The 24493-nt window shown below is 35.6% G+C and overlaps 3 protein-coding genes across 4 annotated transcripts in view; 2 read left to right on the top strand and 1 right to left on the bottom strand.

Moving 5' to 3' along the window:
• Positions 1-4831: 4831 nt before the first annotated feature.
• Positions 4832-7132, top strand: LOC106457679. The gene has a single exon (XM_013917118.1). It carries the CDS (start codon positions 4832-4834, stop codon positions 7130-7132), a length of 2301 nt encoding a protein of 766 aa, XP_013772572.1.
• A 1883-nt stretch (positions 7133-9015) lies between these two features.
• Positions 9016-11539, top strand: LOC106457685 (nicotinate-nucleotide pyrophosphorylase [carboxylating]-like). Of its 2 annotated transcripts, XM_013917125.2 has the most exons (3): positions 9035-9626; positions 10172-10303; positions 11219-11539. In XM_013917125.2, exons 1-3 carry the CDS (start codon positions 9090-9092, stop codon positions 11399-11401), a joined length of 852 nt encoding a protein of 283 aa, XP_013772579.1. In that variant the 5' UTR covers positions 9035-9089; the 3' UTR covers positions 11402-11539. The 2 variants fall into 2 exon arrangements, with proteins under 2 accessions (XP_022239402.1, XP_013772579.1); XM_022383694.1 differs by lacking the exon at positions 10172-10303 and having other exon boundaries at positions 9016-9626.
• Positions 11540-16804: 5265 nt separating this feature from the next.
• Positions 16805-24493, bottom strand: part of LOC106457678 (ataxin-2-like protein) — a 42542-nt gene continuing 34853 nt past the window's right edge. Inside the window, exons 12-13 of the mRNA XM_022383699.1 lie at positions 22260-22371; positions 16805-17445 (exon numbers count right to left, since the gene is read on the bottom strand). Of these exons, the coding sequence (XP_022239407.1) occupies positions 16805-17445; positions 22260-22371 (753 nt within the window). The remainder of the gene's footprint in view (positions 17446-22259; positions 22372-24493) is intronic.

The raw sequence follows: 24493 nt of genomic DNA, 5'->3' as shown, positions 1-24493 counted from the left end.
ATCAACTTCTTCAGTTACTTTGACTTCACCTTGGTGGCACCTAATTAGTTCAACCTCTCTTTTAACAGTTACCGGAACAGCCTTTGTTATTCCCAAACGTCATTTTATCAAACTTCCTTGGGAGAAGATAGTCCAATCCTAATATGCATTCGTCTTCAATGTCAGCCAAGTATACTTCCTGTCTGTCCTTTATACCCATGAGCTCAATAGTTACCCACACTGGTCCCCACAATCTTGTAGAATGTCCTGTCACACCATAAAGCTTCTGTGTGGCTTCTGGTACTCCTTCGTGATCTAACACCTTGATGCTCACAAGGGTTTGCTGAGATGCAGAGTCTATGACAAAGTTGCACCTTTGGCCATCTAGCTTTCCTGTCACATAGACACTGTGTGTGTTTGGCATTTTACACCTAGCTGGTTGGGACTTTCATGATGGGGGTTGGTGAGTGTCCCTCAACACCAACCACTAGTGGTCTCCTTGAGGCTGACTTGTTGGTAATATTCTTCTTACACTGGCTCTTCATATGTCCTTGTATTCCACAGTTCCAACAGCCTTTCTGGGTAGCAGCCTTACCTACTGTGGCATCTCCCCTGTGTTGAAGTTGCCAGCATTGGGTTCTCTTGTGCCCAGGTTTATTGCAGTGCTAGCAAAGTCCCTCAAACCTCTCTGAAAGCTGACCTTTTCTGGCCTTGAATACAGATGACTGTACCAACCTCGGTACCTCTGTACTGGACTTAACGTAGGATTCAAATTCAAGAGCTCTGGCCATTGCATCCTGCATGGTAGAGGGTTGTGCTTGCTTAACTTGTATTTTAAGTTGTGGATTGTCCACGGCATCTATGAACTAATCCCTCAGCAACAACTTGAGGAGATCGGGTTGTGCAGTTGGGTAGGCCTTGTGTGTCATGCTTTCCAAGTCCTGTGCCAGCTCTTGCAGGCTCTCCCCTTCAGCACGGATTCTCGTCCTAAACCTAGCCCTGTAGACTTCCGACTGATTTTGGGTTCCGTACCTGAGTTCTAGAGCTACTACCAGTGCTCTATAGTTATGCCTGTCGTCTGCTGACAACTGTCCAAGTATTTCTAGTGGTTGTCCTTTCAAGCTCGTTGCCAGATATAATGCTTTCTGCTCCTCAGACGTGACTTTCCGGATAAAATGTGGTCGGCAAGGTAAGCCAAAAGTGGTGCATGCCAACAGGCTTTGGCGTTATCACGGTCCAGGACATTTCAGTTGGGACGGAGTGAACAACAGAACAAATGACGCTGCTGAAAACGTGTCACCTGAAAAAACCACTGTCGAAGAAGAAACTCTACTCAGTTTTGAGAAGGAAACGGTGAAGCTCTTGATGAAGTTACTACCACTGATGTGACTGTTACCAACGACAGGACATTTCCTGATGAAGCAGATGAACCCCATATGAAGCAGAAGCCAACGCGACGGACACCAGTACGGAAGAAGATACGTCCCGAAAAATTAAGAGACTTTGTTGAATTGTAATTTTGTGTTTGTAAATTCTGTACATTTAATTAAGTTATTGTTAATTGTTTATTGGTTTAATGTAAGTGGCTATTGTTCGGGACAAACAATACTAAGGAAGGGGCAGTGTTACGACAGCGGAAGTCACGTGAAGCTAGTAACACGTCATGAACTTCTAGAAGGATCCTGTCCCTTCCTGAATGCTCTAGCATCTACTAGATATGTGGTAGTCTTGTATATATATAAACCGGTAAGAACTGACGTAAACAAGGTAATGTGTAATTGAACTGCGGACAGAGAGACGTATTGTTGAGTCGAGCACGTGAGACGTTCGTTGTGAATTATAGCGTTTGTTAGAGGAATATACATTATCAGTTACTTCCTTTTTACTCTGAATTATTATTTGGACATCATATAGTTAGCCCCTCTTTCTTGCTTACGCCATTTGTAATCCATCGGTCAATAATTATAGTAGTGTTTCCATCTTATTTACGTTGTAAGTAGCATTGTCTCCATTTTATTCACGTCTAATCTGTACTAATGCATTAGCTGAATGTATATGACTGATTATTGTTTGATTCCATTACTCACCTTTTCGTATGTATATGTTTCAGATCTCCATCATTCTAGATGTCATAGTTCATGAATAAAGGATATCAAGAAACAGTAGTCCATACTCATTTATGATGGAGATAATATAGGCCTAATGGTGGTGGTAAAACTTACAATATAGGCCTAACGGTGGTGGTGAAGCTTACAATATAGGCCTAACGGTGGTGGTGAAGCTTACACAAAGATGCCGAAAGTTAAGTGCCCGATACCGGCATGTGAATTCGAAACTGCCGACCTAGATGAGGCTATAGTGGCTGCTTTGATTACGACACACGCAAAAGTGCATGATGCTCCTGTGACGCCAGCTAAAGCAGAAAAAGTGAAACGGCCATCAGTGACATCCGCTGGCACAAGTGAGGAATGGTCGTACTTCCTATCGAGATGGAAGGATTATGTGGAAGCTACCAAAATTAAAGACAAGGAGCTAATTATTCAACTTCTCGAATGCTGCGATGACACACTTCGTAGGGACCTAACAAGGGTAGCCGGTGGATCACTTACCAACGAGACCGAGGACAATGTTCTGAAAGCAATAAGACAGCTTGCAGTTCGAGAGGAAAATACCATGGTCGTGCGAGTAACACTTAACAATATGTCTCAAGACCGCGATGAACCGGTACGTGCGTTTGGCGCTAGGCTTCGTGGTCAAGCTAGTGTATGTAAATTCATATTAAAATGTGGAAACTGCGATCATGACGTCAACTATACTGACGCTATTCTACGAGATGCACTTACCCGCGGTCTCTATGACCAAGAGATCCAACTTGACCTACTAGGCGCTGAGAATCAAAACATGACTTTGGAGGAAGTTTTCAAGGTTGTTGAGGACAAGGAATCTGGCAAACGCTCAGCCTCTAAGTTATTTGACTCTCAAGGTGCTGAAGCTGTAAGTTCATACCGCCGTGAAAAAAATTGCACACAACAACAACAAGCAAAGAGTCAAGAACATCCAAAGAAATTCAATCCACGTGAAGTGTGTTCTTATTGTGGCAAAAATGGACATGGTGTGCGGTCCCCACCCTTTATTCGTCAAAAGGAGTGTACAGCTTATGGACAAACATGTTAAAAATGCAAACGCCCTAACCATTTTTCGTCAATGTGTAGATCCTCAGCGAAGAAACAATCTACTGAACATGAGGGTGCTATCTTCGATTCATTGTGTTCAGCCACTGATTACAATTCATCATACAACCACAAAGTTCTGGTCCTAGACCACCACATGTATGATGACATCTCTGATAAATGGACAAAATGTGCATCAAAACCTCAACCTTACCTAAAAATCACTGCAGAATGTGTGCTTGACGACTACAAAACGTTTGGACGTGAATCAAGCTTCCCATCTAAACCTAAGACTACAACAGTGTCCGCCATGGCAGATACTGGCTGCCAAAGTTGCCTTGCAGGAATAAAAGTTGTGCATCACTTGGGTATGACTGAACGGAATCTTATACCAGTGACAATGAAAATGCATGCTGTAAACAACAGAGGCATAAGGATACTTGGTGCAGCAATCATCCGCTTCTCTGGTGAGTCGTCTAATGGAACCGTACTCCAGACTCGCCAAATCGTCTACATCACTGACAATTCTGACAAAATATTTCTCAGCAGAGAAGCATGCGCTGCATTGGGCATCATATCGGAGTCATTTCCAAAACTTGGCGAAACAGTTAACATTGCATGTTCGTCAATGGATGTCGGACACAATGCTGTCAAGGACTTGCCGTTATCAACAGACTGTGATACAACCAGTTGCATAAAACCAGATTCGATTCATACCAACTCTAATGCTTATTTGTGTGACTGTCCAGAACGAGAACCCCCACCTCCTGTGCCAACGAAGTTACCGTTTCCTGCAACAGAAGAACATGTAATGGACTTACAACAGTACCTCTTAAATAGGTACAAGTCAAGTACATTTAATACTTGTGAGCACCAGGCCTTACCAGTGATGACAGGACCACCTATGCAACTTATGGTGGACCCTGAAGCTAAGCCTGTAGCTTATCATACCCCTGTTCCAGTTCCACTCCATTGGCGGGAGGAAGTTAAAGCTGGACTTGATCAGGATGTGAGACTAGGTGTGATTGAACCTGTACCCATACGAGAACCAGTCATATGGTGCCACCACATGGTAGTTTGTGCCAAGAAAAATGGCACACCTAGACGCACGGTAGACTTTCAGGCCTTAAACGCCGATGCAGTCCGAGAAACATACCATACTCAGGCTCCATTCCACCAAGCACGATCACTCACCAGGGGATACAAAAAAGACAGTATTTGATGCCTGGAATGGGTATCACAGTGTACCTCTTCGTCAAGAAGACAAGCATCTTACCACATTTATAACACCGTGGGGTCGATACTGATACCTCACTGCCCCGCAGGGATATGTTGCTTCAGGCGATGGATACACTCAGCGCTTTGACGAGATTGTCAGTGACATCCCAAAGAAGACAAAATGTATTGATGACACTCTCCTATGGGCTGACAATATTGAAGAAAGCTTTTATCAAGCATGCAACTGGCTCGACATATGTGGACAAAATGGCATAACGCTTAATCCTGATAAGTTTGTATTCGCCCAGGACAATGTGGAATTTGCTGGTTTTGAAATAACATCAGATAGTGTTTGCCCATGTGCAAGATATATCCAAGCGATTCTTGAATTCCCAACACCCAAAAACATGACTGATGTACGATCATGGTTCGGTCTTATCAACCAAGTTTCTTACACGTTCAGTATGACAGACCGCATGTTACCATTCCGTCAGTTACTGAAACCGAGTACACCTTTTAAGTGGGACTCAACTCTCGATGACCTCTTTCAGGAGTCAAAAGCGGTGATCATCAACGAGATTGAAAATGGTGTGCGCATATTTGACCCCACTAAGCTGACTTGCTTAGCGACGGATTGGTCTAAAAATGGAATAGGGTTCTGGTTATTCCAAAAACACTGTGACTGTGCTCAAATTTTACCGTTTTGTTGTACTGATGGATGGAAAATAACTTTAGTTGGAAGCAGATTCACTAGTGCTACAGAATCGCGATATGCACCAGTCGAGGGCGAAGCATTAGCCGTAGCTGATGCTCTTGAGAAGGCTCGATATTTTGTACTTGGATGTGAAAACTTAGTGATAGCAGTGGATCATAAACTGCTGTTGAAACTATTTGGGGATAGGTCTCTAGAAGACATCCCTAATGCTCGACTCCCCAACCTGAAAGAAAAGACGCTTCGATACAAGTTCAAGATGCTACATGTACCAGGTGCCAAGAACCGAGCACCAGATGCCGTTTCACGTAACCCGACTGGAGATGCAGAACCAATGGTACTCATTGATGACATCTCATCAGTATCCCTGAACAATGAATCTTACCTGTACTTATCAGTTGCTTATTCAATTGAAAACTTGAAATGTGTACCATGGGACAAAGTGCGCACAGCTACCTCGAGCAACGAATCTATGCATCAACTAGTGGAGATTATAGAAACGGGTGTTCCCGCCGCTCGTACTGACTTCCCGTCTTCCCTACAAGGTTTCTTCCTGTTTAGAGACCATTTGTCCACAGTTGACAGTGTCGCTATCTACAAAGACCGACTGGTGATCCCACCTTCGATACAACAGGATATACTTACCTCCCTTCATTCCGCTCACCAAGGGGTAACATCAATGACATCTAGGGCTGAACAGTCTGTCTTCTGGCCAGAAATAACTGCTGACATCACGAGTATAAGGCATAATTGCTCACATTGTAATCGTATGGCACCTTCTCAGCCCAATCCTCCTCCAACACCACTTGTATACGCTCAATACCCGTTTCAATGTCTATCTGCTGACTTCTTTCATTACAAGGGTGTAAATTACCTTGTGATAGAGGACAGGTATTCAAACTGGCCCATCGTAGAAAGATCTACCAATGGTTCAACGGGTCTAATAGACAGTTTGCAAAAAACATTCATTACTTTTGGAATTCCAGATGAACTGGCCTCAGATGGGGGCCCAGAGTTCACTTCGACTGCAACACGAGATTTCTTGAAAACTTGGGGTGTACACCACAGACTCTCTTCCGTGGCATTCCCACACAGTAACTGTAGAGCAGAGGTTGGTGTCAAAACGATAAAGCACATGATCACTGACAACACTGGCCCGAAAGGCGAACTTAACACTGATGCCTTCCAGCGCGCCATTTTGCAGTATCGAAACACCCCTGATCGGGATACAAAACTTTCATCTGCTATGTGTGTACTCGGACGTGCTTTGAAAAACTTCATTCCCATCCTTCCGGGTCGTTACCTACCCCACGACACATGGCAAGACACTCTAGCTCTACGTGAGGCTGCCCTCAGAAATAGACATATAAAAATAGGGGAACGCCTTAGTGAACATACCCGACGTCTACCACCACTCAAAGTTGGTGACTTCGTCAGAATACAAAACCAGACTGGTTGTCACCCTCTAAAGTGGGATAAAACAGGTCAGGTCATTGAAGTCCATCAATTTGACCAATATGCCTTACGAACTGATGGTTCTGGACGAATAACACTATGCAACAGGAAATTCCTCCGTCGTTACACACCTGTGTACCAACCTCCAACACGACAAACCATTGCGACTGATTTACAGAGTCTATCAAAAACTCCTATGCCTCAGTCGACTCTCATACAGACACCGTCGAAACCTGGAATCACTTACGGTAATTTAGACACCGACATGAGTACCACTAGAAGGGACACTTCACCAATTCACCGTGGCGAACTTACTAGTAACACGCCCGTTGATTCCCCAGACACTATGTGTAATAACCCAGATCCTAAACCGGTCCCTTCTACTCCAGATACCATGCCCGCATTACCGACACCTCAGCCTGGATCAACACCTCAAGAACAACCCATCCAACCAACCACACTACCACCTACATTCACCACACCCACGACTCCGCGACGTTCCAAACGACCAAGTGTGAAACCAGGATGGTTACAGGATTATGTGCAGTTGATAACGGGGCAGAATAATCCCCCGGCTGGAGGGCAGTCTAACCTGTGAAGGCCGATCTATCATAAGTGTTCATTAAACTTTGTTGTGTTAATCTTGACATAAGTCACAATAAGTGATAACTTAGGTGCTTAATTTCTACCTAATTACAGTCGCAATGTTGATTTCATTTATATGTTGACTAATTAGTAAGTTGCAAGTAGCAATTAACCTTATTCTATGTTCGGATTACTGGTTACTAGTGAAAAGAACATCATAATCAATTACAGACTAACTGCATTCCGAAGGACTTGTATTCTACCAGCCATTGTTCACAGGGATTCACCAATGACTCAGGAGGGGATAGAGGAATATGCATTATCAATTACTTCCCTTTTACTGTGAATTATTATTTGGACATCATATAGTTAGCCCCCCTTTCTTTCTTACGCCATTTGTAATCCATTGGTCAATAATCATAGTAGTGTTTCCATCTTATTTACGCTTGTAAGTAGCATTGTCTCCATCTTATTCACGTCTAATCTGTACTAATGCATTAGCTGAATGTATGGTGAGTAATGGAATCAAACAATAATCAGTCATACGAAAAATGTATATGTTTCAGATCTCCATCATTCTAGATGTCATAGTTCATGAATAAAAGATATCAAGAAACAGTAGTCCATACTAATTTAGGGCCTTCATGATCATTCGAGAAATTCCAGCGCGCATGCTCTCAGCGTCACGCGACTTCCGCTGTTGTATCAGTGTCAGTTCTTTCCTTTACTTGAGCAGGCTCTTGCTGTCATGGACAGGTCGCTATAGATTCTGATAACTCATGAGTGAAAACAAAGGATAGTATGTTATAATGTGTTAACCACGCTACATCTGCCATATTTACCTTTATTTATTAGTTTTTATCGTTTATTATTTCAGTATATTGATTATTCTACATTGTTACCTTAGTATACAGAATTAGGATTAACCCAATTATCACAGGGTAGCCGAACCTCGTGAGATGTTAATGGTTTTACAGCCGATAATGTTGTTAATAGTAAGGTTACCTAACGGATAAAACAATACATTCTAATCGTTATAGCTAAGATTTCTGACCTATGAAATAGCTTATTTTCATGATAAGTTAATATTAATTAATAGCTTAGATCAATTTCTCAAACAAAAAATAAGCAGTAATACACTAATAATCTAAAAGTAGAATTAGATTATTCAGTTTTAATCACATTTGGACTAAACGTTCAGGTCAGAGAACTCTAGTGTTCAGGTTTATTGTCCCTCATTTTAAAATGACCAGCACTAGATGCCATAAAGGCTTTGAATCAAATAACGGGATTTACTGTCATTTTTATAACGTATATACAATTGAAAGTGTTGAGCATATTAATATGCAATACGCCCAGAACCTTGGACCCTTTAATACGCAGCCCGACACGGAAACCACTTGCTCACGCCCAGCTTTCCTTTAAGTGAATAATTTACCTACGATTAAATTAAAAAAACACAAGTATTTGTAGTGTTAGATACACTTACTATTTTTTAAACCAAAGAGTGCAGAAATAACACATCTGTTATCTTTACAATCCAGAAATTATTAACTGTACAGTTTAGGCTTCCAAAACTAACCTCTTCCCGGCATAGCCAAGCCAAAGAAACGAAATATGTAAGACATACTCTTCCCTTAATGATGCAGCAACCAATGTAAGAGACGCTGCAACCAAACAGACCAATGACGAAACAGACTGCCACATTACGCTTTATGGTGAAATACGCAAATATTTCGTTTTCTTGCGTTCTTTAAAACAATCGTGTAATTTAATCTTATTACAAAGAGAACTGTATTAAATATATTTTAACTGTTTCCTCCTCCATATTATTCAAAACATTATAAATTTTTTTTTATTATTATAATTTCAGGCGAAGCAAATAAATACAAAATCAACAATTGTTTATTTAATATTTGCTGACGTGTGCAAGCAATTCGCAAAGCTGGAGTGTGTACCACGTGGACAAAATGGCCGAGCACATACTTCATCCGGTAATTTTAAAAAAACTTGCTCGCCAGTGGCTGAACGAGGATACAAGCAGTTTCGACTTTGCTGGTGCTGCAGTGGGCGAACACGCTACGACAACAGAAATATTATGCAAGAGTGCAGGTATTATAGCAGGTATTCCATTTGCCAACGCAGTTTTTAAAGAATTAAACTGTAATGTTGAATGGTTTGTCAGCGAAGGTAGCTTTCTTGAAGGTTCCTCTAAAGTTGCGTCGGTGAGTGGAAAGTCACGTCACGTGCTTTTAGCGGAGCGTCCTGTGCTAAATTGCCTAGCTCGATGTAGTGGAATTGCTACTATTACCAACACCCAAAGGAAAATACTAGACAACAAAAAATGGAACGGCTTCTTAGCCTGTACACGTAAGACAACTCCAGGATTTCGATTGCCAGAAAAATATGCAGTCTTGATTGGTGGAGCATGTAACCATCGTTTCGACCTATCGCAAGAGATTATGTTGAAAGACAATCATATAAAAATTGCCGGGTCTGTTAAAGCGGTAAGTAAAATCACCCATAAACTAAAAAATTACTTAACAATGCTCAGATGAATCAAAATAACCCAATATGCTATACAAGTTTAAGTTGCAGTATGTGTACATTACGAAAACTTAAATTTATTGCACCGCGTACGGCATACTATTATTATTTTAATGTTTGGTAAACAATAACAAGTATCGTGCATGTGTCAATCATGTTCGAATTAATAAGTATTTGTTTTAATACTTTGTGAACTGTTAGATGTTAATTATATATGAAGCTCGTGATTTGTACTGAGTATTTGAATCATCAATTTTACAAGGCAGATATATTTATTATGCTTTCTACCATTTTTTATATAAGTTTATAATTATGCCATAACATAATAAAGTTTGGAGACGACTTGAATGGGTAATGAAGTAAACTATTACAAGTAACAAACGTACAATGTTTCGACAAGCTTTTGTCATCATCAGGCACCGTCTCCAAACTTGATCTGAAATGGGTTCCTCGTCATCAAATGTTGCTTTAACATGTATAAAAAATTAATGTGGTGAATTGTCAGGCTGTGGAGAGAGTACGGAAGTTAAGTGGATTTGTACTGAAGATAGAGGTAGAATGTGCAACTTTAGAAGAGGCGAGAGAGGCTGCTCAAGCCGGCTGTGATATTGTGATGCTGGACAACTGTAAGCCTCCAGTAAGTAACATAACGGATATTCATTATTCTAACCACAACAAATTAAATATAATTTACAGTTATATATGATCTTATGGTAAAAATTACTACAGTATCTCTTAGAAATATTACAGACTGCAAGGAACAGAATGAAGAAATCTACATTAAAATTAATAGTTAGCCATAACTTTGATCTTTAAAAAATTTAACAATCAAGATTAATTGGTGCTACTTTGAATTGAAACGACAACACACACTACTAAAACATGGCTCCGGTGGGTCAGCTATAAATTTATGGTGCTAAAATTCAGGGTTTGTACTAAGAAAAACAAAATATTTGAGAAATTGCTAAAAAATTAAATTACGTGGAGTCATACAATATTTTGCTAACAAATTTTTTAAATGATAAATACAAATAAAGCGTGGCTTGCAAGTATTTAAAATTTTCATAACCTTTCTCAAATATTTTTAACTCTGTACATTTTGGAATGGGGGCTACGTGGTGTTTCAGTCTACCCAGGTGGGGGTTACTTAACCTGCAATGGACTGGCATCCCGCCCTAAGGGAATGTGTTAACATTCTCATCTGCCTGTACTAATGAAGGCGGACCGATCATACATGCCATCTTGGTATGGGAAGAATTCGACTCTAGATATTTTGGGGTGCCTTTTTTTGTTTTGTTTTACGGTAACAATACAACTTTAATAGACCAATATTAAAAGTAATTCAAGATTTGTAAGAAATACTTTGTTCCAGTTTAGTTTTATTGTACAATGTACGAAAGGTATTAGTTAACATGCATTGTGCATGTACCCCGATAAAAAATGTACTCCAACAGTAGTTTATTTACAGATACTTTAAGTGAAATTATTTTAACACTGCAGTAATAGTTATTGGAACTAGTACAGGACATAGACTTATATATATATTTTACAGGAACTTCATGAAGTTGCCAAACAGTTGAAGATAGAATACCCTACTATCCTCATTGAAGGAAGTGGTGGAGTGAATGAAGACAATATAGCGGATTATGCTGGACCACACATTGATATCATTTCAACTAGTTCAACTGTTCAGGGCTACAGAACTTTAGATTTTTCTATGAATGTGTGCTGTTAAACTAGATAATGTCTAAAAAATTTCAGGTGTTTTGAACGATGTAATGTTTTGAGTTATGAAATTATGAGTAAATATGTAACCATTACAACTTATCTAGTGTGTGTAAATTTACAACAAAAAAATAAAATTTATGATTTCCATTATTATAAATTTTTAAATACATACATACATACCACTGAACAAACTCGTTACTAGCAAAATAATAATTTTCTAGTTGTTAGACATTTTCAAAGCCATAAGTGACTAACTGTAAAGATATTCCATTTTTGCAAATTTTAACATTAATCACAGGAAAGAAAAATTCAAGTTACGAGTTTCTTAACATGAACTACCATTATAAGATTAAATGATAATTTTCAAAATTATATATCTTGTTTCTTAAAAATTCATGTACTAACTTTCATGGAATACACTGTTATCCAGTAACATGTCATGCTTTTTGTAAATTGTTTTGATTGCATGTTTTAAAAGATACGCAGTTCATGATAAACATTTGAGTATTATAAGTTCATTTGATAGGTATCTTCTTGAAATATTAAGCTACAACGAACATAACAGTAATAACAAGTTGGTCGAGAATATTAACTACCTGGAGATGGAAAGTGTTTGACACTGTAAGTGACAGCAATAAAATACCGAGAAATAATTTAGAAAAATTTAGTCTGTCATTAAGTAGTACTTGTCTTAGCATCCACAAATTATGCAGACCAGACAGACACATCCTGTTTAGAGTTCAAGTTGAGATATGACTTCAGGAGCCCATTTACTTCCACGTATACAAGTCCCTTAACGAAATGAGACCAGATACAGTTGAAATGGCTCTGAGGTCTGCTAATGGAGGGTGTGCAAATAGTTTTGTATATGCGATACTTACCAACCTTTTTCTCAACACATAACTATCGTGGTCTTTAAATACTCATAGCTTACAAGGAACCATTTAAAAATTAAACTTCATAATTGTAGTGCTGCTACTACTGGAAGAAAGAAAAAATTAACTTAAAGGTAAGATCATATTGTTCGACATTATGTTGTAGAACAATACTCTCTTACCATATCACCAAGTCTTTTGCAAAAATACTGTGGCATAGAATGTAGATTAATGTTCTCGAATGATAGTAATGGTGTTGAAATTGAGCACTTTGAGTTCAGACATTTATCATCTTTAAACATATGAGACACAATTTACTTATGCACAATGTGTAGTCAGAGGTTTGAAAACTGTTTTTTTTTTTGTGTGCTGCTTGAATGAGTTAGATCATTTTAATTGTACTTTTTTTATTAATTTTCTGGCAATAAAAAACCACGAACCCCTTCACTGATCACAATCGATATGTCTAAGTAAAGTCACAGTGGAATATATTCATTCTGTATGCAAGAATAATATGTCCAGGATTATAAGAATAATAGTTTTTTTTGTGTTTCTTGAATAAGCTACTTATAGTAGCTTTCTATAATTTTCAGGTTGGAGGCCTATGAAAGAAATAAAAATTTCCAGCAAAAACCAGTTTACATGCTCTATCATATATTTGCTCAACAATAAATCTCAAGAGCTCCTCAAAAATATTTTACTTAATCACAGAATTCAAAATATTTCAATTCAGTTTCATTTTACTTCAGGTTCTGCTGAACCAATCCTCACCAAAGAGATAAATTGGTCAGAGACCCATAAATATGTTATCAGCTCGACTAGAATTAGGCCAGACAAAACACAATCTTTTTTACAACAGAAATTAATTACACACAAAATACAAGGTAGAAATAGATGTTATCCGCACATACAGCTGACTGAAAATATTATTATATGGAAAATGATGACACGTTGGTACCTAAGATTGAATCCTTATAATTTTTTAGTTTAAAGTGACTTTTGCAGATGACATCACGAGTACCCAGTTTCCACAGGCATTTGTTGTCTGGACACACACACAATTTATGGCTATTTTCCACTTCATTCAAAGTCCAGTATCCTTTGGATTGGGGTTCACTGGTTTTGTTCCTTAGTACAAAGTAATAATGGGGTATGTTTCTTCAGAAAATTCTAAATATCTTATTTAAAAAAAATCTAAACACCTGCTTGAGTAAACAAGATGTGTAGAAATATGCTGTAAATCCCTGCTGTGCCACCCTAATGGCTAGTGAGCTAACCAAAAAGCCATCAATTATTTTGAATTTAAAACACAGAAGAAATAACCTACTGTTTGTTGAACTGTGGAAATTACGAGTTGTTACATTTTAAATAATTGTGCTTCTCAAACAATGAAAACTAGGTACATGTATAAAGTATTCTCAGGCAATGAACTTCAAGGTTGTGTTGTAAATAAACTGATATCTACACACAATAACAAAATGTAGAAAGTGTCACTCCTACAACTTATACTTCACTATAATGCTAACAATGCTCTACTGTTAGCAGTATTGAGGTACAAATATTTAAGCTGAGATTATTACTATTTTTATTTCATCTGAAATTTTGATACATCAGGAATTTATTTCCCCAAATGGGGGTCTTTGTTTTTATTTGTTATATCTACCACATTATTTTAAGGCAAGAAATAAAAAAGAGCCAATTGAAATTTGATGTTCCATTAATTTCTGTTGTCACATGATCAGTATCTTCCTTGCTGCTGACTTCAGTATTTATAACCTACTCCTGGGTCTTGATTGTATTTTGGGTCATTACCCTGTATTAAATAACTTAACGCTGCTGACCGTATTTCTTAGTGTTTGTTTATATCCAGATAGGGATGTTTCTTTCTTTGAAGTGGTCACAGGTGCTCTCTTATAATACTACCTGAAAACAAAATTACATATTTCAATACATTAAAAAACAAAAAAATATAACATTTAACCACTGCTACAAATACTGAAAATAATTTACATATCTGAAGCAAAAATGTAGCAGGTCATGTGTATTAGACATGTTATAAGATGTCCTTCTATAAATAACAGGTGTTTTCTAATTATAGTACCTGCAAACAACACAATATTTTAAATACAATTTGAAATGTTTCATACAAACAACAACCTACATTTAACCATTCTTATAAGTATTGGAAATAAACATTAGAAACAACAATAATGCAGAGGTCACTGGTATTAGAAACGTTCATATCATGATGTTCCTCTACAAATTAAATTCCCGTGCTTACTGGTTTATATGTATATATAGTTTCTACTTATATAATGAACATAAGTCAAGCCTACACCACTGATCAGTACAACAGCTAATGTATGCACAGAGGATGATTATAGAGCAGGCTTTATTTTCTATTTATTAGAACATATATATAGTTTCACACCAATAGTTTGAGCAAAACTTTTTCTACAGTAAAATCGGTAAAGTAGATTATATTTTTATAACCCACTAACACAGTGGTTCCCAACCTTTTCTCCACCAAGGACCCCTTTTATTATCATTTTCTCCCCACAGAACCCATGTTTTTGCAAGATTCCGTCTACCCAACAAACTGTTTTTATTAACTCGTTCTCCCACTTTTCACTATCAAATAAAAGACATATATAACCAAGAGTGCAATTAAAAAGAACATCAGTATTAAAAAACTTGTTTAATGAGATGGTATTACCTACGCGGACCCCAGGTTGGGAACCACTGCACTAACACAACAAATGTGGAAAGAGGTAACAAGATCATAATAACATTTACTAACTGAAATGGTTTTGAAATAACAGCAACAGTATTAGTAAGACTTCTTAATCCATGACAAAAATAACATAGCGACATAATAATAGTATACAATATACAAATGACTAAACTACAGTAATGATACTAGTTTCCGTTGTGCATCTGAGAATTTGTATTTTTTAGCTTTATTTAATTTATCAATACTGACAAAAATTATTACAACTGGAAAATATTATGTTAAAATCTAGACTTAATACTGTATATATTTTTATTCATGTATGTTCATTTATAGATACAAAAAATAAACTTGTATAATCAGATTACAGGTGATAAAACAATTGGCTAGTTGAATTTTTGTTGGAACTGCAGGCTATTTTCTTAAAAAAAAAAGCTTGCACTTTTTTGTTTACGTGGAAGGTGTGGGTTAGAAATACTATTCAATCTAAACTGTATTTTAATTGAATAGTTACACTAAAAATCATCAGTGAACAAATTAACCCTCCATTAGTCGTATATGGGGTGTTTTCGAACTCCAAGTACGTTTGTTAACATCGTCATCAAGAGATGGTAGCACTGAGACAGTTGTTGTTCACAGTACATTCCCCAAATCGCTGACACAGTGTGCACTTAGTTCCTCCCATTTCTACCTCAGCCACATTGAGAGTAACACGCATTTTATTCTTGCTGGGGTGAGCAAACACCCCACGGTACTAAATCAAGGTGCATTTCTGAGAAAGCCTATATATTTACTTTTTGTTTTTCTGGACTCAATTAGTTTCTAGAGCTAATTTATACTGAATATGAAAGAACTTTTGCCTTAGTAATGTTTTTTTATGAAAGTTCAAATTATTTATATATATATATATTTTTTTTTTCACATTGAGGATGGTGACCAACACTGAAAGTGGGATGATTAATTAGGCATTTTTGTTGATGTTACTAAACTAATGATGTTTTTTTTGTTCAAAATAACTCCTAAGAAAATTTTTAGTTACAAAACATATTTACTTTACTTTTGGGATGATGTTTTTTGTTTGTCAAATACAATATGAACAATTTTTGTTTTAATAATTTCATTATTCCTCTATTAACACTACCCATAGTTTAAAAATGCTATGGAATCAGTCACAAGATATTTAACTTACAAATATACATAGACATATTTTAGTTATGATAATAAATTGTACTTATTATCTTTTTTTCCTGGGTGGGGTGTGACCCAATCCTGTGGTACTAACGTTTGGTTAAGTAAGAATACTATAAAGTCTGTTTTGTAGATATATCAATTTTTTCAAATTATCTGATTAGATCCAGTAAAATATGGATTTTACTTTCGAATTAACTAGGTATTTTAAGATGCCTCTTTTCTACCATAAAGTATATTTCTTGCACACTTGGCTTATTAAGATAGAAAGTGTACAAAAACAATAAAACTGGGACTCCGTTTAAATGCAAGACGAGATGGATTATCAATAAAAACAAGAGAACCAACTTAGCTGTATACTAAATTATGAAAATGTTAACAGAAACAACTCATTTGATCCAATATAACAAACTTAATCTTTTAAACCAACAGTCGTGGATAAGTAACAAGTTTAACTTGCCTGAAAACAAACATCAGTTAAATTTATACTAAAACATAAAAGTAATGTCCACTTAATTTCTACAGGTAACAAAATTAGCTTATGAAATTCACCCCCACCCCCCAATTTTTTTTTAATCTCTCTGTTGTGGTGACTGTAAATTGTCACACAAACTAATTAAGCTAATTTTATAAAATGTATTTGCCTACCTTGTGGATGCCCTATAAAAGGTGCACTGACCATTGGAGTTGGAGTAGGACCCATAGTGGCACTGGTTGGAATTACAGTTATTGGCATGTGTGGTATTACATGTGTAGGTGTTCCAGCATGACTTCCTGGATTGTGCCCATGAATTGGGTGTCCATGGAGCGTGTGAGGTACAGGAGGAGCTACAGAATGGTGTGGAGTAGGAGGCATAAAGATCATAGACTGTGGGTGGGGAGTACCTGAGAAACTAGAATGGTGGGGATGTGGGTGGCTCTGGTTTATATGGGGTGCTTGAGATGTGTTGTGATTATGATGCCCATGTTGTATGGAAGGCTGGGGCAACATCTGGCTGTAGACCACAGGCTGTGGTGTGTGTGTTGGGCCTGGATGACCTGTTGGAGTTGGAGTCTGGGCTGGTGTTATATGGTGTCCACCTGGTGGTTGCTGGTGTACTGGAGATGGTGCATGAAGAGGAGTACCAGGAGTCTGTGACTGTGGAGTTGATGGGGCTGAATGGGGTCCAGAAGATGCTTGGGGTATCATATTTTGCAATGCACTCATAGGAACTCCATGAGGACTGTGACCCATAGCTGCTCCCATATGTGGAGACACTGAAATAATAACTCTTGTACATTAATTTCTGACAGATATGCTAATAAAATATACACTTCAACGATATAATCAGTATTAGATTATATATAAGATTTTAGTTAAATGACACAAAAATATGATTGCAATTTTAACATGTTCAATAGAACAATGAAGAAGAAACCGAGTTATTCAATGAATAATATTTCATACATTTGTTAAAGTGCTTACAAAATAAAACAGTAAAGTCTACACTTAATACAAAAAAAAAAGAAGAGATGATTGTTGTCATTTGGAAACATTCAGATGATAAACAAGAAGGAATCCTCAATAACTATAGCACTTGAAATTCTTTTAGGCAGGATTAGAGTAAATTAATTTATGAGACCTTTTTTCCTTTTTATTAGCTATATTTGTGTGCACCAGCAATACCAAGCATGGGACATGCATATACCCAATTCAATTATATTACTCATCAGGATCTCTACCAGCAAAGCCCTTAAATTGAAATTCTTTTAGGTAGAATTAGAATGAATTAATCTGTGAGACCTTGGTCATGGTAAAATACATCAATCAAAAGGGTTTGACTTCCCGAGTCCAAAACTGTAATTAGATCTCAAATCGGTCAAGAGACGACGAAGCTTTGAGCTAGAAGTCTGTACTTGAAAAAATCAAAACAAAACACTCAGAGCCATTCTATGAGCTGCTATGCCATGGCTAAAAATTTTTTATTAGTTGATATGGGAACTTCAAAATATGTTCTGTAGACTGCAGATACTGGGGTGTGAACTAATGATAAGCATGTGTAGTTGTGGTTGCTATAATGCAGCAAGCATGTCACCCTCATCATCATCACCTGAGTGAATTTTTGTTTCACCAATTTCATTATTTTCTATCTATTGGTAACTGTTTTTGAATAGGGGTAAGTAGGACTCTTCAGTTAAGGTCAGTTATAAGAAGCAGGTGAAAGTATTTTTCCAAAAAAATCACATTTTTCCATATTCTCAATCAAGGCTCCTTTAACTCTTTCAGTATGGGCTCAGTCTAAGGGACCGACCTAGTAACCATTTTATGCTTGTTATAGTTTTCATGCTATAACTTTTAAATTAGTAAATGTATCTTCATGAAATTTTACATATTATCAGTAAACATTACAAGGCTTTTGTACGGAAAATATAATTTTTTTAATTAAGTTTTTAAGATTTCTTAAGTAATGTTTTTCTCATGCTTTTTTTTCTTTTCGAATGTTGCCTATTCAACCTGCAAAGTAAATTTGATTTTAAGATTAAAAATACTTTCATGCATCAGAAAATTTTCAAATTTCACATGCGAAATCTTTATAGCCTCCAGATATTTATCAAATGTGTTTTTTAGAAAAAAACTTTATATTTTATTTGTTGTTTTCCATACTGTATCTCTGTATGGGTTTGGTCGATTTGACCAACCTCAACCACCATAAAAAATTAGGAAATAAGTATAAATTATGCTTTTTTCATTCTAGAATGACTACAAATTATAATATGAAAACACAAATGTTTAGTCTAAATAGCTTAAATCTCATATTATACATCTATATATATTTATTATTTTTATTATATTGCCCTGTCAGATATGCACGGCTAACATTATAGAAGCTGCAATGATGTGGCACACGTGCACTCATGTTACCGTATCAAATAACATAAAACTGGCCTTTACAAAGTGACCTATCTTGGCTGTGTTTTAGTGGACTAGTATTTTGTAAAATATAGTCATATTTCAGATATAATACATTATATATATGTATATACATTATTACTGTTTACAAATAAGTTCTTAAACTTATTTTTCTGAAAACATTGAACAGTAAATACAGAAGTATAGCAAACAATTATATCTTCTAGTTACAAACTTTGTACTTGCATAGTGCTTGCCAAAGGTTGCTAAGCCTTATCAAATTTCACACATGGAGGATGTGAAATGAAGTAATTTTTTTAGGGTTTATATATACATTTTGAAATAACCAAAAAATCATAAATTACTCAACACTGTGACTCCATATATTCATGGACAAACTTTGACCTTTTAACCCTAAAGTGACCAGCAGAGTTTCCATACTATAACTTTTAATATTATTTTGTATATCTTCATGAAATTTGGTAAGCTTTCAGTAAACATTATAAGTTTTTTGCACACAAAAAATCAGATTTTTTAATTAAGTATTTTTACTCGGTTGCATCAAACGAGCCTGTAGCGAGAGGGTTAAAGTCTTCCCTCATTTTTCAGTCTGACTGGTTGACAAATAAAAACTTCACCAACAAAACTTGAGTCAATATACAGTTTCTTTTTCCAAAATTTTGTATTTACCCTTTTCTTTTTCTTCTCAACTTTTGTCCTTTTTTTCTTTTACGATGATGCAAAATTCTTCCAGACTTTTCAGTATCTCAGAATTATTCCCATACCCTTTGGATACTTATTTGGGAAAATATTTATCTTCTGATAAAAGAACACCCAAAATGCAACCTTGAGAGTAGTAAAAACAGCCAAAATGCTGACACAATATATAGAAATATATAGTATCTCTTTAGATATGGTTAGTTGTTTAGCCCTACATATACAGGTGGGTCAAAATGTGCATATCGCAAACGTTTTTTACATAGCTACATTCAAAATTTAATTAAACTACTTTGTTGTTAATGCTAATAATCTTAATAAGAAAACATAGATTATAATTCACTTTTTATATTACCTAGGTTACATTTAAAAGGAGATATTTAAATAAATTCCCAATCTGTATCTCTCCGACTCTCATGATGTGGTGATGCTGTGACTTTGCATTTCATAGCTTTTCTATTCCCTTATAAGGCCTTTAGATTGTTCAACCAATTAGAAACAAATGCTACAGATACCGACAAGCCAGAATATAAAATTTCAACCTCTTATCTTCTTGCTTTAGTAAGATACAACTGCGTTTGTTCAATCCCCACTGACTCACCCCTTCCAAATCCTCTGTCTTTTAAAAATTATCTATAATTCTCAGTGACACTGCTATTGGACATTTTTATAACCAATAGAAAGAGCAAATTTTACATTACATAAATTATACAATAGTTTGTTTTGTTTTATTGGCAAAAGTGGACAGGTCACCGTGACAGCTTAATGTGTTTATACTAAAGATTTTGCTTTGGGTAGTAACAGAATTATTTTAAACCTATTTATAGCCAGATAAATCAATTTAGTTTTGAGATATTCTATTCTAGTCTAATAAAGTCTGTGTATTCTAAAATGCATATTTGAAAGCTGAATGAATTATTTTTGGACAATCAATATAGTAAGAAAAAATAGGCTTTCTAAACTACGCATCCCAAGTGCAAAACGTCTACAGGCTAAAGTGTCAGATTTAGTGGTTTTGATGTATATTTTTTGTTATACATTTTAACACGAGTAACTGAAATGTAAAAATTAGAAACTTATTAGGTTATATAAGACAACCTAAATGAAAAAACATCAAATGAATTAAATTTCTTCTTGAGGACCACCAGCAGGCTACCGTTGCATGATGTAACTCAACAGCTTGTTTATCTCAAGTACTTGCAAGATGATTATTGCTTTGTTACGTTAGTTAGACACAGATAAAAAAAAACAATAAAATTAAATGAAAGAAGATGTGAAACCATTAGGAGTCTGAGTCTGTTTAAGATAAATAATTGTAAATATTAAAATATGCAGTCAATCTAGGGGGGAAAAAAATTTTGATATTATTTCCTATTTTTCATCTTTTACAAAGATGCTATTTAATTTTAGAATATTCAAACCTTACAACCTATGACTTTATGTGGATGTCTATGTTGTTTATTTTTTGTATACTCTTTATTCCTATGAACAAACTGTCAGAATAGTGTACTAGTTCTGTCAGAATACTTTGATTAAGGTAATGATTTCCATACTGAAAATGTGACCTTCGGTCTTCTGATCCCATTCAACATTTTCAGTTCTTTTGTATGACCTAATTCATCAACTGAGCATAAAAATTTAACAAAGAACTTACCTCAGTTTCCAAATTTAACTATTTGAAACCACTTCTAATGACATCAGTGGTGAGCGGTGTAATTAAATTTACGTTATAGCAAGTTGTTAAGTTTTAGCCTTTTTTAAAACTGGTAGAATAGACCAAGTTACCAAGTGACCCCCTAGCATGTAGAAAAATTTAAATTACGATTTCAAATGCATGAACCAAGGTGAAACTTGTATAGCAACTATTTTTGTTCATGGTCTCTGTAATTACTGTTATATACACATACATTTTACTCAAAAACATTAACTTTATATACTGTACCTCTCCATTTTTAGAAGGTACATTTGTACCAATAAACATAAGTATTGCATCTATGAAATGAAGAAACCTGTTTTTAATCAAACCAAAAAATTGCTTTAAAATCATTCAACACACACACACACACAAAAATCACTGTGAAACATTAATAAAAGCAGTGTTATGTTCAAAAAGTTAAGAGGGCTTAAGTCTGGACCGAAATACTCCAAAGACAAAGACTTAAGTGTATTAACTTAATACACTGAATCACTAAACAGCTTCTCAGGCTATTGTATCAACTTTTGCGGAGAGTTCAAAATAGAGACGTGATATTTGCACATATAGCTTTTTCAGTGATCATTTATCAGTTTTAAACATTTAAAAACTGGATTAAGAAATGCTAATTTACCAGTGAGCCTTTATTTCATTGTATTAAACAGACAAAAATTGGGCCAGTTATGTTACGAAAAAACAAAAAACATTTCTGTTGAACCAGTTACTAATTGCATCAGCTTTACTCTGCTACCATACAAAAGTATTACTTACTGTATATGTGCCCACCCATCTGGGAATATTCACCATATGATACTGCATGGGAAGAGGGAACCATTCCCACAGCCTGAGAAGGCACCATACGAGGGCCAAAAACAGAATAGATCTATAATAGAAGAAGAAACAACTCTTCAGTTCACTTTTCTTTTTTAAGCACAAATCAGTTAATATACATCATCAATTATAAAACAAAAGTTCTTGATTTTCCAATAATTTTAAATTTCATTTCACTATGTATAATCCGCGAAAAATGTGGCCAAAGAAGTTCATGTTTTTTTACATTTATAAGGTTCATTCACAGTTAATTACAATGGAGTGAAGTCTTGAAAACTGCAATATTTTTGCGTGAGACGACTAAAGTGTTTAATTCAATTTTTTAAAGATAGCTAAATGCATTAAGAGAAACTACACTAATATGGTAAAATATATTCATGATTACAATGCAGCTATGAACAAACTGATATATGTCTAATTTTTAGAATTTATAGCCCAAAATAGTTTAATTTTGTTTTTCATAACAAATTGCTACATCTAGTTTCAACATTTTTTTTTCTAAAAAAATTGATAACCGTAAATTCTATTTGTATTTAGTTTTTTGCTATTAATTTTTGGCTTTTTGTAATTTAATTAACCTGTCAATGGAAAATTGTTAACTAAGATTTATTATCCTTAGTAATTCTGTGCAGCAAGTTGTAGTTGTTTAAACAAAGTTTTCTTATTTTCCTGCCTTAACTATGATGTATGAGAACTATTAACAGTTTACATGCACTTTCAACAAATAATGTTAAGTCCTTATTGCTTCAAAGATAACTACTACAGTTTTAGAATATCTTGGCTGATTTTAAGATTCCTTCACCCCCCTCATAAATTAACAGAACACTGAGAAAACAAACAAAACAAAATGAGTAAAGTATGAGTATTAAAACATTTTAATTATAAAAATAAAAATTTCAATAGATTATTATGAAGAAACAACATTCTAAATCACTGAAAAACACACATGCACAAGTTGTTTTTCATTGTTCAGATATTTCAAGACACAAGTTTGTTCAACTATTTAATACAGTAAAATCTGTTGATACATGTAATAAAAATTATAATTATAACACACATGCTCATTAAAACAAACTATCCAACAGATGGGCATAGCAGGTTGTTTTTTTGTTTGTAATTAAGCACAAAGCTACACAATGGGCTATCTGTGCTCTGCCCACCACGGGTATCGAAACCCGGTTTCTAGCGTTGTAAGTCCAAAGACATACCGCTGTGCCACTGGGGGGGCCAGCAGGTTGTCCAGTCCAGTCCAGTTAGAAAAGTAACACGCTGCTTTTCATGCATGTCATCAATTTACGTACAATATTTGCATTGTGCTGTGTTGAACACAAATGTAGGAATCCCTGTACTGTACTAATGAATATTTTTTTATCTAACGTACAAATTATTTTGAAAAAATATACTTGTAGAAAATTTGTCAAAAAGGAATTGTTGAACAGCTTAGTTCCTTCTTTTGCATCCTACTGGAACATTCAAGCTGTTTTTTAGTATCTAACATACATTTTGATGCATAATTTACACAAAATCTCAAGTTAAATCTCTGAAATCAGGCTCAGTCGTTTTGACTGACATAATAACTACCATGTACAACTGAAATTATACAGAGTACACCTCTGAATTTACTAAGTATATCTTCACACAATTTAGGAGCTTTCGGTAAATACTACAAGTCTTTGTTGTATACAAATAATAGATGTTTTAATAAAAATTTTTACTAAAGATTTGCCTGTAAATATACAACATGGTTACTGAGTAAGTTTGAGTGAAAGGTGATTTTCATGCTAAAAAGAATAATACTCTTCAGTATATGACTTCATTTGCATAAACTCCAGAACCTCCTATATGAATACCTAAATTTTGTTTATAGTGAAACTTTAAGATTTATTTGTATTTTTCAAATTTCTGTTTAACCTTACAGTACCGATTTTGCAACAGTTAGTGTTAGGGTACAGAAAATAACTGTAAAGCAATAAAATTAATAAACCCAGGTTTGAAAAGTATATTAGATTTGGCTGTAAGTAAAAACTAGTAGGAAACTGACTGTTACAATATGCACCTGACAGTCTCAGGATACAGTGAAAGCCAGCTATCACAGCTAGACAGCTTTGTTGAAACAAATTATCAAGTTACAAGCATGCCATGATCAAGCTAGGATAGTGATTTAACAACAGTTG

This window comes from Limulus polyphemus, unplaced genomic scaffold, assembly GCF_000517525.1.
Source record: "Limulus polyphemus unplaced genomic scaffold, Limulus_polyphemus-2.1.2 Scaffold361, whole genome shotgun sequence".
Lineage (NCBI taxonomy): Eukaryota > Metazoa > Arthropoda > Merostomata > Xiphosura > Limulidae > Limulus > Limulus polyphemus.
Note: the sequence above shows the minus strand (reverse complement) of the source record. Positions and strands in the feature narration are given on the sequence as shown.